This window comes from Engraulis encrasicolus, chromosome 14 (assembly GCF_034702125.1).
Source record: "Engraulis encrasicolus isolate BLACKSEA-1 chromosome 14, IST_EnEncr_1.0, whole genome shotgun sequence".
NCBI lineage: Eukaryota > Metazoa > Chordata > Actinopteri > Clupeiformes > Engraulidae > Engraulis > Engraulis encrasicolus.
Window position 1 is genome coordinate 3,666,571 of NC_085870.1, and position 15,394 is coordinate 3,681,964.

Genomic DNA, 15,394 nt, shown 5'->3' on the forward strand with positions numbered 1-15,394 from the left:
TGTGTGTGTGTGTGTGTGTGTGTGTGTGTGTGTGTGTGTGTGTGTGTGTGTGTGTGTGTGTGTGTGTGTGAGAGAGAGAGAGTGTGTGTGTGTGTGTGTGTGTGTGTGTGTGTGTGTGTGTGTGTGTGTGTGAGAGAGAGAGAGAGAGAGAGAGAGAGAGAGAGAGAGAGAGAGAGAGAGAGCGAGAGCGAGAGCGAGAGAGAGAGAGAGAGAGAGAGAGAGAGAGAGAGAGAGAGGGCTGGGGTGGGTGGGTTGTGGGGGAATGAGAGGTCTACCCCCAGATGCCTTTATTCAGGCGCCACTCTGGTATATATAGGTACACTATACATATAGACTATATATACGAATGTTTACGTAATGAGTTATGCACCGCTGTCATCCTCTCATTTCTAAGGGTTGAGGTGTTTGACGTTTTGGGCCTTCTTATGTTTACTTTGGCAATGGCGCTAAAAATGTTTATAGAGTTCTTTACATTTCACACCAAGCCAAGCCAGGTGTATGGCTTCTGTCACGGAGCGAAATAAAAACCAACGGAGCACACAGCAGCCAATGGCCAAATAGCCATCAGGCGCCACGCAGTAGAACAAAAAGTCCCAAAGACAGAACTCAGTCACATTTTTGATTGAGAGAAAGTGTGTGTGCGTGTGTGTGTGTGTGTGTGTGTGTGTGTGTGTGTGTGTGTGTGTGTGTGTGTGTGTGTGTGTGTGTGTGTGTGTGTGTGTGTGTGTGTGTGTGTGTGTGTGTGTGTGTGTGTGTGTGTGTGTGTGAGAGTGACCAAGCGAGTGAGAGAACAGCAGCAGATTCTGTTACGTCTGAGGCGACGTTAGCGACGACGTTAGCCACACTCCTCCATTTGTCCGTGACTCACACGCCATGCTGTCACGGCTTCACCAAAATAGAGGCAGAGGCTGCTGTTCAGGCCTGTCGACTTGTACACATCACAATTCATTAATTTCCTCCTCTGAAAGTGTACGTACTGTAGCGTACATCCTCCTGAAAGAACTTTGTGTGGGAGTTGAAATAAAAGATAGGCCTACGTAGTATAAGACGGAGACATGTGTGGCCCTTCTGCAAGGAAGCTATAATTCACACGCCCCTGTTTCACTTGACGTTCTTTGATATGGCAATACTCGACTGGCGTTTTGTCTTTTGACAGTACCAGAGACTTCCCACGCGTAGTAACAATCAGCAGGGAGGCCGACAAACAGGTCACTTGTCCCGGGCCCAGGGCAGAGAGAGGGGGCCAAGAATTGGGTCCTAATTACATTGTACGTATTGGGTGGGGGGCCCTTTTTGATTGCTTTGTCCTGGCCCAGCCAGGCAATCTGTCTGCGTTCCTGACAATCAATATAAAGACAAACTATACGTATATAGAGAGACCAATGTACGTTAACAAGAAAAACATGTAATATCTAATTCACTGTATGTGTACTATATGTTGACAGCCAACCGCCTTACCTCTCCCATTTCCCGTCTCCCATCTCCGATCGATCGCTTCATTCTCTTGTTTGAGCATCTGTGAGTGTGGTGTGCATACGTACAGTACACAGGCCCGGATTAAGATGGCCCGGGGCCCCTAGGCTACAGGTTGCTGTGGGGCCCCGGAAGGCAAATTACATGACCAATTCACATAAACAGAGTAAAAACTACGAGCTAGGACTTAAGAATAACTTTTTTAACACCAATGGAGAGGAGCATCAAATAGATTCACAAATGCACTCAGCATGACAGAGGATTTTTTCAATGTTGCGTCTTGTCGCAATTCTGCATTTTTTCCCACTTTTGGCCAATTAGGCCCCCCTGGCAGGTGGGGGGGCCCTAGGCTGCAGCCATATCTAGCCTGTGGGGGCCCTAGGCTGCAGCCATATCTAGCCTGTGGTGGCGGGCCCCTAGGCTGCAGCCATATCTAGCCTGTGCATTAATCCGGCCCTGGTGGTACATGTGGTACATGTCATTGATGTTGTTGAGTAAACAACACTGCTCTTGTATTTTCCACAGACCTTTAGAGAGATGTTGTGGTCATGTGGACCAAATTGGGTTACTGACAACACTGTGGATGTCCTGTTAGTAACTTCAGCAGATGGAGCGAGTGACGTTGGTCCGCTGGTTCGTTCGTTCGCTGGTTCGTTAGGGGCACAAGGACAACGACGGCCTGTAAATAGCCCAGCTCATGTTCTGCAGAGCAGGCCTGTGGCACATGCGGCCGCTCCTCACCGAAATAGACCCACCGGCAACAAAAACACACACATACATGCGCGCACGCGCACACACACCCACACACATACATATGCACGGACTCACACACACACACATATATATGCACGCTCGCGCGCGCGCGCACACACACACACACAGGCACACACACACACACACACAGGCACACTCACATGGCACACACACACACACACACACACACACACACACACACACACACACACACACACACACACGCACAGAGGGAGAGAGCTGGCAGGCCTCACAAAAACATGCATCTGAAATAAGCAGCTAACGCTTGAGTCAAACAGAACACAACACAAGGCCTTCTGGTGACAAAAGCTGTCTGAGTGTGTAGGAGTGAAGTAATCTGCCCTGTATGCACGCAGGCTGCAGACATGGATAAAGGCAGCTAAAATAAGACATGTGATGCATTTTCTTTGGAATGGGGTTGTGTGTATGTGTGTGTGTGTGTGTGTGTGTGTGTGTGTGTGTGTGTGTGTGTGTGTGTGTGTGTATGCGTGCATGCGTGTTTTTGAGTGTGTGTTTGTGATTGTGCATATGTATGTGTGTGTGTGTGTATGTGTGTTTTTGAGTGTGTGTTTGTGATTGTGCATATGTGTGTGTGTGTGTGTGTGTGTGTGTGTGTGTGTGTGTGTGTGTGTGTGTGTGTGTGTGTGTGTGTGTGTGTGTGTCTGTGTCTGTGTGTGTGTCCGTGCATGCGTCTACGTGTATTTTTGAGTGTGGGTTTGTGAGTGTGCCTATGTATGTGTGTGTGTGTGTGTGTGTGTGTGTGTGTGTACATCTATGACTGGGCATGTTCACCATGTGTACTGTACAGTATGTCTGTGTGTATGAGTCTGTGTATGCAGTGAATGGGTGTAATGGGTGCAAGTGAATGTCTGTGTCTGTGTGCAGGACCACTGACAGCTTTTGCCGGGCCCGGGACAAAACCATTTGAAAGCGCCCCCCATCCAACAATGTAATGGGGACCCAATTCTGCCCCCCCCCACTCTCTCTCCCTGGGCCCAGTGCAACTGACCCCTTTGCACCCCTCCCCCCCCTTCCCTGTCTGTGTGTATGAGCTGCACGCATAGCAGGGGTACGTCACAGCAGCAGTGGTGGTGAGAGTGGCAATGGGCCTTTCTCAAAACCTAGGACAGTGTCCTTCCAAGTGTATCAGCCTAATTAGTCACACCCAGTGATTGGATACTCTTTATTTGTCACACTCAGTGATTGGATATTATGTAGAGTTCACCAAAGAGTACCCAATCACTGGGCATGACTAATTAGGCTGATACACTTGGAAGGACACTGGCCTTGCATTTGAGAAAGACCCTGTGTGTATGAGCTGCATAGGAGGGGTACGTCACAACAGCAGCGGTGGTGAGAGAGGCATTGCCACTGGCCCTGTCCACTGCTGGCCACCTGTTGCTGCATGGTAGTGTGCGGGGGGGGATGACCCCCCGGGGGGGGGGGGGGGGATTCCTGTGGCGACGGGCGTGCGGAGTGGAGGGTCAGCCAACCAACGTGGCTAGGCCAGTCACCGAGTGTGAGCCACACACACAAAAATGTCACACCTCCCTCCCGCTCGGTGACATTGCTTCCTCCGGGTGCGCGCCGCTCGCTCACGTATTTAAACCCCACCGGCACCCCCTCTCCCTGGAAGCCTCAGAGGATACCCTTCCCACATCCCAAAAGCAGCCAGCAAGCAAGCCACGGCAGCGGCATTGGCATTGACAGCAGCAGCAGAAGTCAACATAAGCTAACCTAACCTAACCTTCCTAAGGTAACCTTCCTAACCCTCATTCCTGTCCTTGAGCACCAAAGGCCCGCCGCAGCACACACACACACAGAGAGGGAGAAAGAGCCAGAAGAGAAGACCCCAAGAGGACACACACAAACACAGGAGACCGACCATGGCTACCACCACCACCACCAGCAGCGCCGCCCAAGAGACTAAGTCCTTCACCAGGGTCGTGCGCAAGATCAAGTGTGCGGCGATGGTCAACAGCCTGGCCAAGAGCTGGCAGAGCTGGGCCAGCGAGAACACCAGTAAGCAGGACACCATCCCCTCGGGCTGGACGCCCGACTCCGTGCTGGAGATGGAGGCGGCGGACAAGAAGAACGGCGAACAGCACGATGGCGGCGGCAACAGCGAGGTCAAGCTGCCGGTGCCGAGGCCTCGTGTGGTGACGGTGGACGCCGGCATTGGCAGCGAAGACCAGGGCGAGACCGTCAGCGCCATCAAGACGTCCGCCACGGTGACCAAGATGGCGCCCAAGATCAGCGAGTGCGGCAGCGACTGGGTGAGTGCCGTCAAGGAGAAGATGGCGGCACCGGCGCCGGCCAACGAGGACGCCAAGAACTTCCTCGGCAACGCGTCGCCCACCCGGAGACGCTACTGCGCCTCCAAGGCAATCGCCACGGGGACTGCGGCCAGGGGAACGACGTCGACGAGCGGTCTGGGGTCGCGCAGCAGCAGCCTGGACACGGAGGACAGCGGACTTGGAGAGGAGATGGGTCTCAGCGACCAGAGCGATCAGAACGACACGGAGCAGAAGAAGAAGCCTGCGACCAGACCCAAGGTAGGCACTACAGGAAGGCTATTCAAATGGCGGTCCTGGGGCCCTTGCATGGCAAGATTCTGTCCCCCCATAAGGTCAGAGCAAAATGAAAACAAGTATGTGTGCTATCTGTGGCCGTGCATAATTTGCGATCACTAACACTTCAGGTTGGGGATATCTGCACTATGCATTCACATGAGAGTGAAATATTCACAGTGTCGTAAATAGACCATCCTAAAGCTACTGAAAAATAGAGAAGCGAATATCTGTTCTGTCTGGAAAGCTATCCGCTTGTTTCGCACCCTAACCTCTGACACCTCGCTGCTCGTAGTCATACAGATTCTATATTTGGTCCCTTAACTGGAGGGAATTTGAAAAACTTGCACTATAGGAAGGAAGTGTGTCCTGGAGTTGAGCTTACGAATTTAGTCTGAAATAGCCTCTTACGGCAGATGGAGTCGCCGGCGGGCCTATTCACTATTTGCTGAAAATACTCAACTACATCATAACAACATTGCTATGACAGAACCGAAATCCTTATGTAACAGAGTAAGACATAGCCATTACAATTTTGGTGACAGTAAGGCTATAACATAGGTTCTGTGCTGGGTTGAAGAAAAGACCCACAAAAGCATCCAAGGAAGGTTATTCTGGACACAAGTAAATCATACATACAGTAGGCCTTTATACTATCTTGGTTTAAAGTGTAACTTTGGTGGAACCTCAGCTTTTGACCTGAATAAGGCATAAACAGAGCATCATTCAGAGCCGACTACTGTTGGTGGGGTTTGGAAGATGATTTGGAGTTAAACTTTGCTGTAAAGTATAAAACATTGTTTACTTACATACCGTAGGCTAAATTGCCTGGTCCTCAACTTTGAGTGGAACGAACTTGGATATCAAACGTGTGAACAAACGTACATTTAGTTAAGAGGTTGAATTTTGAAAGACATTCTCTTCAGCGTTGTTTATTTTACATAGGTTGATTTTTCTGGCATGAATTCAAGCATAGCGCAAAGGTGGAGTGACAAAGTACAGAGTTTCTGGTGGACCTCAGCCATTAAAAACATCATCTTCTAAAAACAAACTGACATTTAGAGGAAACACTGAATTTGGTTCTCTCTGAAGCACGCACCATTGTTTATTTGATATATGCTATGTTAAATTCTCTCTTAACAAATACAGCCAGACATTACATTACATTACATTAGGGATTCAACACTGTGAACACTCTCCTAAAAACACATATCCTGTGCTTCATGTCAACGTTTATAAACAATACTTTTCTTTGCTGCAAATGGCCCCCGTCTGGAAAACTTTTCGCCTGTCCTGAAGGACATCTCAATGTTTGGACACAAAAGTCAAACACGTGTCAGTAGCAGCAGCGGAATATATGGCTGTGTAAAAATATAGTCTCATATTTTTTCCAGCTGACCCGAGGAATCATTGGGATGTCTGTGAAGGCCCCCTGCCGTCTGAGATTCTCTGTAGTGTCCTTTTTGATTTAGTGACGTTTCCATCTCGCATTTCACTTGGCCACATTCCTCCTCGGTACTGCGAATGGCGGTTAGGGGACGTAACCGATGCCAACACACACGCACACGCACACACACACACACACACACACACATTGGCATGGGACAGCAGGATATCTTGAAATGGCTGTCACATTACTGAGCATATGTGGAGAGCTTCAAAGTGTAGCCTATTCATTCACCCCACGACTTTGACTTATTGTGTCCGTCCACTGATTAAGAACAATTTCGTCTATACAGTTAACAAAAACCATAATACATGTAAATACATAAGTAGCATATACTTGTACATGCATGTATATGAATTTTGTATATAGTTCATAAAACAAATTACGCAACATATGTTTAAAATTCATGAAGTTCTCCATGTGTCCATCCGTTCACAAATCAAGGTGTCCACTATGGGCAAAAATCAGCAACGTATACAAAATGTGTAACATTCGTGAAGCTCAATGTCTGGTGAAACTCAATTTCAGTCTTCTGTGCTAACACCTATCACATAGGTTTTCTGATCATAAAAAAACACTTTAACTTTGACTTCGACTTGAAATGAACAATAACACTGATGTGTTATTATTCCCCTTAATACGTTCTCTGTGTGTCTGCGTGTTCATAGATTTGACTATAAACAAACATGTCTACAGTTCATTGCAACGTCAATAAGGTTGATGATGTGCATATTGATCCAAACCTCTCCATCCGTTCACCCACAGATCAAGGTGACCACCATGGGCGACATCAAGAGCCGCTGGCAGCAGTGGTCCGAGAGCCACCTGGAGAACCAGAAGCTGAACCCGTTCAGCGAGGACTTCGACTACGAGTACGCCATGTCCAGCCGGCTGCAGAAGGGCGACAGCGGCTACGGCCGGCCCAAGGAGGGCTCCAAGACGGCGCAGCGCGGCGACCGCGCCAACAAGCACATCCACAAGGAGATGGACGAGATGTGCTACATCATCCGCGACATGGGCGCCGTGGACAAGCAGGGACGCATCTACATCACCTTCGGACGGCTCTTCGACCGCTACGTCAAGATCTCGGACAAGGTGGTGGGCATCCTGCTCAGGTGTCGCAAGCACAAGATGCTGGACTTCGAGGGGGAGATGCTGTGGAAGGGCCAGGACGACCACGTCATCATCACCATGAGGGACTGACACGTCTGATACATCCAGGATTTTTACATTTCTGCTCGAATTAAATCATCTGTTACGGTTACTGTCAGAAAGTTACTCTAAAATCGTCGCTTCCAGTAAACCTAGCACTAAATGGTTACAGCAGCCCACCATGTTGCCAATTTTTGTATGACTGTATGTGCTGTACGTACTTTGTAGCCTGATTATCATCGACTTTCAAAGCTCTGTTCGAGACTTGGTCTAGTTGACTTGCATGGTTGACCCCCCCTCCTCCCTCAGTCTGCAACTGGTCGAGGCCAGAAAAGGCTATGCACATCTTGTCACAAGGCTTGGCAGGCAGCCGCTTGGGGCCCCCAAGCCTATAGATGGTGAATAACAACGCCTAAGACTTTAAACTACAGTATGAGTAATTTGTTGTGAATAGTCATTCTTGTGATTTTTTGCTTGGGGCCCCAAGTTACTATGGAAGCGCCTCTGGGGACTAAGGCTGACTGACAGTGGCCCACATGTTTGTAAAGATTCAAAAGAGTTTTGTTACAAGAAACTGTGATTGTTTAGAGCTTTAAATGAGCTTTACTGGAGCTTTAAAGATGTTTTGTCTCATCCACTGAAACAGTATTTTTGTGGATCTTGAAAGAGATAAAAAACATCTTTTAATCTACCCGGTACAAGCTCCAAGATTTTCCAATTGTTGCCTTTCACATTTGGTTTTGTGTCATGGGTGTCGACCATAGCAATACTACTTAACATCTAAAAAATAGGCCTATGCCTACGGTATATATACACTGTAAATTATGACAGGAAACGAATAAAACCTGGCTCACCGTTTCCTCTTGCAGTAACGTAAACGAGTCTCTTTCAAAATGAAAGCATTCCTACCTTCTTACAGAAGGACATTTTGTATTTATTAGAAGTGCTACACAGGCTAATGATTTATGTTGGTTATTAATTAATGAACGCTGTATTGATTTGATATTCTCAGTCTAACAGCTCGATTCTAAACCCAAAAGCTTTGCTGTGCGACTGGAAAAAATAATAAAAAATCATCTTTGTGAAAGAGGACCATTTTGTCCCGTCGTCTCTGTTTGTCCTTGAGTCTCTCTGCCTGGTGGGTTAAGGTTTTTTTTTCTTTTTTGAAGAACCAACAATCGCTTCAACAGCCTAACCTCAACCTGATGCAGCAGGGACATTATATTGTGTGTGTGTATCTGTGTATATGTGTGTGTGTGTGTGTGTGTGTGTGTGTGTGTGTGTGTGTGTGTGTGTGTGTGTGTGTGGGTGGGTGGGTTGGCTGGGTTTGTGCACGTGCAGGTAAATATCCAGAAGTGTGTGTGTGTGTTTGTGTATGTGTGCGTGGGCGCACACGTGCCTGTGCGTGTGTGTGTGAATGTGTGTGTGTGTGCGCGTGCGTGTGTTTGTCCGTGTGTGTCTGCGCCTGTGCGTGTGTGTGTGTGTGTGTGTGTGTGTAGTGTAGTGTATCAAGCATGCCGGCATGTTTGTGTAGCTCATGCAAGGGAATGGGTGGGTGTGTGTTTGTGACCTTAATTCGCGCTGATCAAATCAGAGGTTGCAGGGTGCACCAGCACCAGCACGGGCCCAGACACACAGCGGTATGTGGACGGTTGCCAAGTGCAACGGCGGAGAAGGCTGCCGCTGGCAAGTGTGACATTCGCCGCACACAAAGGACGTCCAGCGGTCCCTACCTTCACCTGCACTCAGGGGTGGATCTACCCATTTTGGGGCCCTCGGCAAAATATAAAATATGGGACCCTCAAAAGTCATTTTTTTAAACAAGTCACCGATTGGCATGGTAAGGGCGAGGGTGCTATTTTAGTGTTTTGTCTTGTATATATCTTAGATTACTTTAGATAAGTGTCAAATTAAGATCAGGCCTACTTTTGTGTGTGTTTATCACCACTGATGTGACAGTTGGGGGCCCGTATGGAGAGTAGATTTTGGTCGAGGCCCTAGGCAATTGCCCAGGTTTGCCTATTGTAAAGTCCGCCTCTGCCTGCACCTGCACCGCACCGCACCGCACTGCACGCGTTGCCAGGTTATGCTGTTACTACACGTCCGGACTCCTAGAGTGAATATGATTAGTCCTCTCCTCACTTTGCATGGTGACTTGATTTGCACACATGCAGGAGGTTTGTCCAGCTCAGCTTCATGTCATTTTATATATGCAGGGAAAAGCTACTGTAGGTATATTGCATGTTGTGTTTGATGAACAATGTGAACAATATCTGATAAGCTATATATACTGTACAGTATACATACTATTGCAGGATGTTAGAAGTTTGTATAGCTGTATGTAAAGTTGTCAGGCTTTCATGATTTTGGAAGCAATATGCAAGATATCAAAGCCACTAATATTGAAAACAGCTAATTTTGTAGGTGATCTGCAAGTGTGCAGAAGGTCAAGTTTTGTTGTTGTTGTTGATTTTGTTAAAACACAAAACACTGTGTCATAAATGTGTTGTTACCTGAATGGTAATGACAGAGTCGTTGTGCATTACTTAAGGCCCTGTGTTATGTCCTAGTGGAGTATGGCTATTAACCTTTCAATGACTATTACAGCGTGCCTCAGATGGTACAGCATGCATAAAGGGGCTCTTGGGAAAGGCCTGCTACAGTAACTGCACTGATGCTCACTGCTAGGGCTGGGCAATATGACGATATAAATCATTATCGTGATATAAAAGTGTATATCGTCATATCCTATATCGTTTATATTGTGATATTCAATTGTATACAACTGATAAAATTACAATCATTTAATTACATTTCATGTTCTCACAATGCACACTATAAGTTCATGTAACTGTAAAACTAACAATAAAAAGATCCATTTTAAAGAAAGGTTGTTTTGCTTCATGAAAAAATAAAGAGCAAATAAAGAGAATAACTGAAAACGTATGTAATTGTCTTTATCAGTCTTTCCCAACCAGGGGTACGTGTACCACTAGGGGTACGCGAGCAAACCTCAGGGGGTACTTGGAAAGATGTAATAATAACAAAAGTATGGAGTGTAGTCACATTGGGATAGAGGAGCAGATATAGAGCATGAGTGAAGGGGTACTCATCATGTGACAAAATTGCTTAGGGGGTACGCAGGACAAAAAAGGTTGGGAAACACTGGTCTATATCGTGATATATATCGTTATCGCGATATAAAGTAATCCATGTCGTTATATAGGTTTTTTTCCATATCGCCCAGCCCTACCCTTTATTATGATAGGACAGTGAAGAACGAGACAGGAAACAGGTGGGGAGAGAGAGACAGGGAAGGATCAGTAAAGGACCCGGGCCAGAATCAAACCCAGGTCAGCTGCATAGCAGACGACTGACCGCTTGCGCCACAGTAGGCCAGCAGAATTTCAACTTTTAGATGAAAAATCCTGGTAACACTTTAATTTAGGGTTACATCTATTAGCACTAAATACATACAATTTTAATGCCTGCATAAGTAACTTGTATGGCATGCACTAAGCAAAATCAAACATTTGTTAGGTCCTTACTAATGTTATATTGGTAATAAATACCTAATTGTGCATGAGCAAGACATTTGCAAATACATGCCTATAACAAATAATTGATTTTGCTTAGTACATACAAGTTACTTATACAGTATACATGCAATCACATTGTATGTATTAGTGCTAATAGATGTAACCCTAAAATAAAGTGTTACCAAAATCCCTTCTCAACCTCTACGATGCCCTCTCTTCACCTGCTTGCGCTGCTCACGATGCCAGGTGACGCTGGTGCAGAGCCCACCTCCCGACTCATACAGGGAATCTGATTAGTCCTCTCCACTTTGCATAGTGACTTGATTTGTGCACAGGCAGAGATTTTTGCTCAGCATCGTGTCGACTTGTGTTTTCCAGGGAAAAGGGTTTAGTTTAGCTCAGTTTAGTGTATTTGATAGGGACAGATGCATATCATGTAGTACAGTGATTCTCAACTGGTGGGTCGGGACCCAAAAGTGGGTCGCGGAGCTGTGATGCAATACACTACAAATGACTATGATGTCAAAGACAGAGTGAAACATGGTTAATAGGCCCTTTCCTCTCCACTACTTCATAAGACACATTGTATATCAGCATACAATGCAAATACTAATGCATATTATGAAATGCATGGTAATATTTTTTAGTATTATTGGAAGAATCTGACGGTGCGCCACACAGTTTGGGTCACAACGTATTGACCACGGGAAATTGTGGGTCTCAAGACTATTCCAGTTGAGAACCACTGATGTAGTAGACAGACAGCCCAACATAAAGTGTCATAGCATGTAGTATACTTTCTAATGCCCATTGCCCATCCCTAAAAGGGCTTTTAAAAAGAACCAACCTATTCATTCATCCAGACCATTCAGTCATCCTAAAAGTCGTATACACTAAACACCTACACATGTAAATAATGAATGCCTATCCATCCGTTCAACCCTTCATTCACTAATGCCTCACTGTTGTTAGTCTGACAAATACTTGGTGATATGGTGATATGGTGTCTGCTGTAAAGCTGTAGGCAGGATTTTTGTTGTCCCATATTTTATAGATTGTAGGATTTTGGACGTTTTTTGGCATGACAGGGCTAATAGAGTCACAGAGGGTACCCTGTTTACATTCATTTTTACTTTATGTCAACACAGCAATTCATGAAACAGATGAAATGGTATTATTACCTGTCACGAGGAAATATCAGCCCATCATCCCTGAGCACATGTTTATAAACACAATAAGTGAAAAGGGAAAGCCCAACTGGGAAACTCCAACTTCCATTGTCCTTGGGACACAGCACTCCACAGCACACAAGTGAAGACTGCACAGTGAACAAAATGAAATTGCATTTATGCCTCAACCGTGCAAGGGGGCAGCCCCCAATGGCGCCCGAAAAGGAGCAGTGTGGTGGGACGGTACCATGCTCAGGGTCCCTCAGTCATGGAGGAGGATGGGGGAGGGCACTGGTTAATTACTCTCCTCACCAACCTGGCGGGTCGCACGGGTGGATTAATGAACGGGCCTACCGGGTCCAGAACCACGGCCACGACCCAAATCGGCCTTTAAAACCACATTTGCAATACTAATGTTTCCAAGTTGCTTCACGTGTCAGCCAATATAGTGTACAATGTCCTGGTATAGTCCCTAGGCCAAGGCAGGTCCTGGGGCCCAAGGGGGCCAAAAGGCCAAGGACCCAAGAGGCCAGGCCAACTTGGCCCCATGGCCTCGACCCACATTGGGCCAGAGGCCCCAAAAGGCCAGGCCAACATGGCCCCTCAGCCACGACCCAAACCGGTCTTCAAAACCGCCTTCGCAATAATAATCTTTCCAAGATGCTTCATGTGCCAGCCAATATAGTGTACAATGAGCTAGTATAGTCCCACAGGCTAAGTCAGGTCCAAGTGTGGGGGGGGCTCAAGGGGGCCAAAGGGCCAGAGGCCCCAAGATGCCAGACCAACTTGGCCCCATGGCCACGACCCAATCCAGCCTTCAAAACCACCGTTGCAATAATTATCTTTCCAATTATTTGAGTTCATGAGTTGCTACCATTGATTGTGGTTGCTACAAAAATGACATGTGTGTAGGCCTACCTACTGTTTGGTGGATTCAGCATTTAGAGTTGCGCTTTAGGGCTTTAAGTCATAATGACTGATGGATAGTAATCTCAGCATAGCATCACATGCGTGGCCATGTGACAATAATTTTGTCATCTCAACATCTCAAATTTGAGGGAGTGATATGGGAGGCCAAGACAGTGTCTGGCCCAGGGGGCCATCATTTCTTAATCTGCCCCTGGCGGGTCAGGGGTCGAGGGTCGAACCGGGGCAACCTTTGGGATACAAATCTGGGGTGCGATTCTCAAAGTGCGAAGCAGCTAGTCTGTTAGCAATGTTGCATAGTAAATACTATAAAAGTTGCTAACTCTTGTGTCTCGAACGTTAGCACACAAAGTAACTACTGCTTGGAGTAATGTGCACTCTGAAGTAGTGGTGACTTTGAAAGTGAGGTGCCTCCTATCCGTATCTGGACAGTGAAGTTGAAGTACAGCTGGAGTAGATCCATTGAGTCCAGACATCACCTCAGCCACCCCAAGTAACACACAGCGCTAGTCTACTTCAGAGCGTGACTCCACCCATTAGCTAAACTTGTAGTACATATTTGACCACAAATGTGTCAATATCTTTTAATCCTGTGGTGCAAAAGCGATGAAAATCAATCGACATGCACACAAAGTGATGATACAGCTGTGAGAGTGTTCAGAACACAAATTCACGTCATGTCATTTGTTCGTGAAAAAAACCGTCATATCCTTGGAATCTGATGAATCCCACACTAATAATATACTTTTAGCTGTATGCCGATTGAATTGCGTCTCATTTCGATGTGTAATTTGTGAAATATTTAGATAAGAAAGTATTGGTTTCTCCCGGAAATGCGCTGGATTACGTGTCAACTATTTAAATTTTTTTGGCGCGAATTTCATTTCATAGCCTAGGGGTATTTACGCTTGCCTATCAATGGGAAGACGCGAGCCACGCGGGTTCGAAACCAGTGTGCAGCATGTTGACAACAACTCGTGAAATCGTGTTTTGGACCCTACAGTGTAACACATTTTACCTTGGCTGCACGTGTGTGTTGGTAATGCACAACATAAATTATCTATTTCTGCCAGATATTTCCAAAATTGTGGCACTGTAACCATGTGGATTCGAACCGGTGTGGCTTCTGTTTTCCCATTGGGATGCAAGCGTGAATACCACTAGGCTATGGAATGAAATCTGCGCGAAAATTTCTCAGGGATATGACACTTTAACAGACGATTTTCTGGGAGTAACCACAACTTTATTGTCCAAATATTTTACAAATTACACCTCGGAATGAAACGAAATCCAATCGGCATGCAGATAATACTGCATTATTGGTGCGGATGGTGTCAGATTGTAATGCCACGGCCGTGTTTTTTCACAAAGAAATTACAAGGTGTGTTGTGGAGGAAACAGCGGAGTCACGGTGTCGTGACATCCAATCAAATGTGCTGGTGGTGGTTGTACATTATTGCTTTCTACTTCACGCACTGAATTTAGGAGGAAACAGCTGAATCATGACTCAGCAATCATGCATATCTCTTGTTGCTTCTTTGGTCACGCACTGCAATGCCAAGAAAGTAAGTAGCGGTGTGGACTCAGGAAAGCAGCCGCACTACTTTTGGCTTACTGTGGGAATAGTAAGGTTTCGAGAAATGCACGGATTTCGCCTTGAAGTAAGTAGATAACTACAAAGTACGTCTGTAGTTCAAAGCTAACGTTCCAGAATCGCACCCCTGGGGTAGATTTCTCAAAGGCGAAGTAGCTAGTCGGTTAGCAACTTTGCAGAGTAGATACTATAAAAGTTGCTAACTCCTGTGTCTCGAACGTTAGCACACGAAGTAACTACTGCTTGGAGTAATGTGCACTCTGAAGTAGTGGTGACTTTGAAAGTGAGGCGCCTCCTATCCGTATCTCGACAGTGAAGTTGAAGTACAGCTGGAGTAGATCCATTGAGTCCAGACATCACCTCAGCCACCCCAAGTAACACACAGCGCTAGTCTACTTCAGAGTGTGACTCCACCCATTAGCTAAACTTGTAGTACATATTTGACCACAAATGTGTCAATATCAGTGCTTAATTTGTAAATCACAAGGTACCGGAACGCAAAACACATATGACATCACAGCGACGATGAGTTGGACAGAGGTCCCGGAACGCACAGAAAAACTATTATTACGCAAACGAATAAAAACGGAAAAACATTAGATGCAATTCCCTGCATTTTAACGACATTGAGTCCCATGTCAGCTCATATCCACGTTTGTTTCTTAATACAAGGGACGGTTGGCAATCCAATTGCTATTTTAAACAACAGCCATAGCCTATTAAATGCTGTAATGACAACAACCAATATT

General features: G+C 46.2%; 1 protein-coding gene across 1 annotated transcript; it reads left to right on the top strand.

The window, feature by feature from the left end:
- The first annotated feature begins 3,890 nt into the window (after positions 1-3,890).
- Positions 3,891-8,505, top strand: abraa (actin binding Rho activating protein a). The gene is made up of 2 exons (XM_063214801.1): positions 3,891-4,802; positions 7,030-8,505. The coding sequence occupies exons 1-2, from the start codon at positions 4,134-4,136 to the stop codon at positions 7,465-7,467; spliced, it is 1,107 nt and encodes a 368-aa protein (XP_063070871.1). The 5' UTR covers positions 3,891-4,133; the 3' UTR covers positions 7,468-8,505.
- The last annotated feature ends 6,889 nt before the right edge of the window (positions 8,506-15,394 follow it).

Coding starts and splice junctions, on each gene's coding strand:
- abraa (XM_063214801.1), top strand. CDS start 4,134: ATGGCTACCACCACCACCACCAGCAGCGCCGCCCAAGAGACTAAGTCC. Junction 4,803..7,029: donor AGCCTGCGACCAGACCCAAG/GTAGGCACTACA, acceptor GTTCACCCACAG/ATCAAGGTGACCACCATGGG.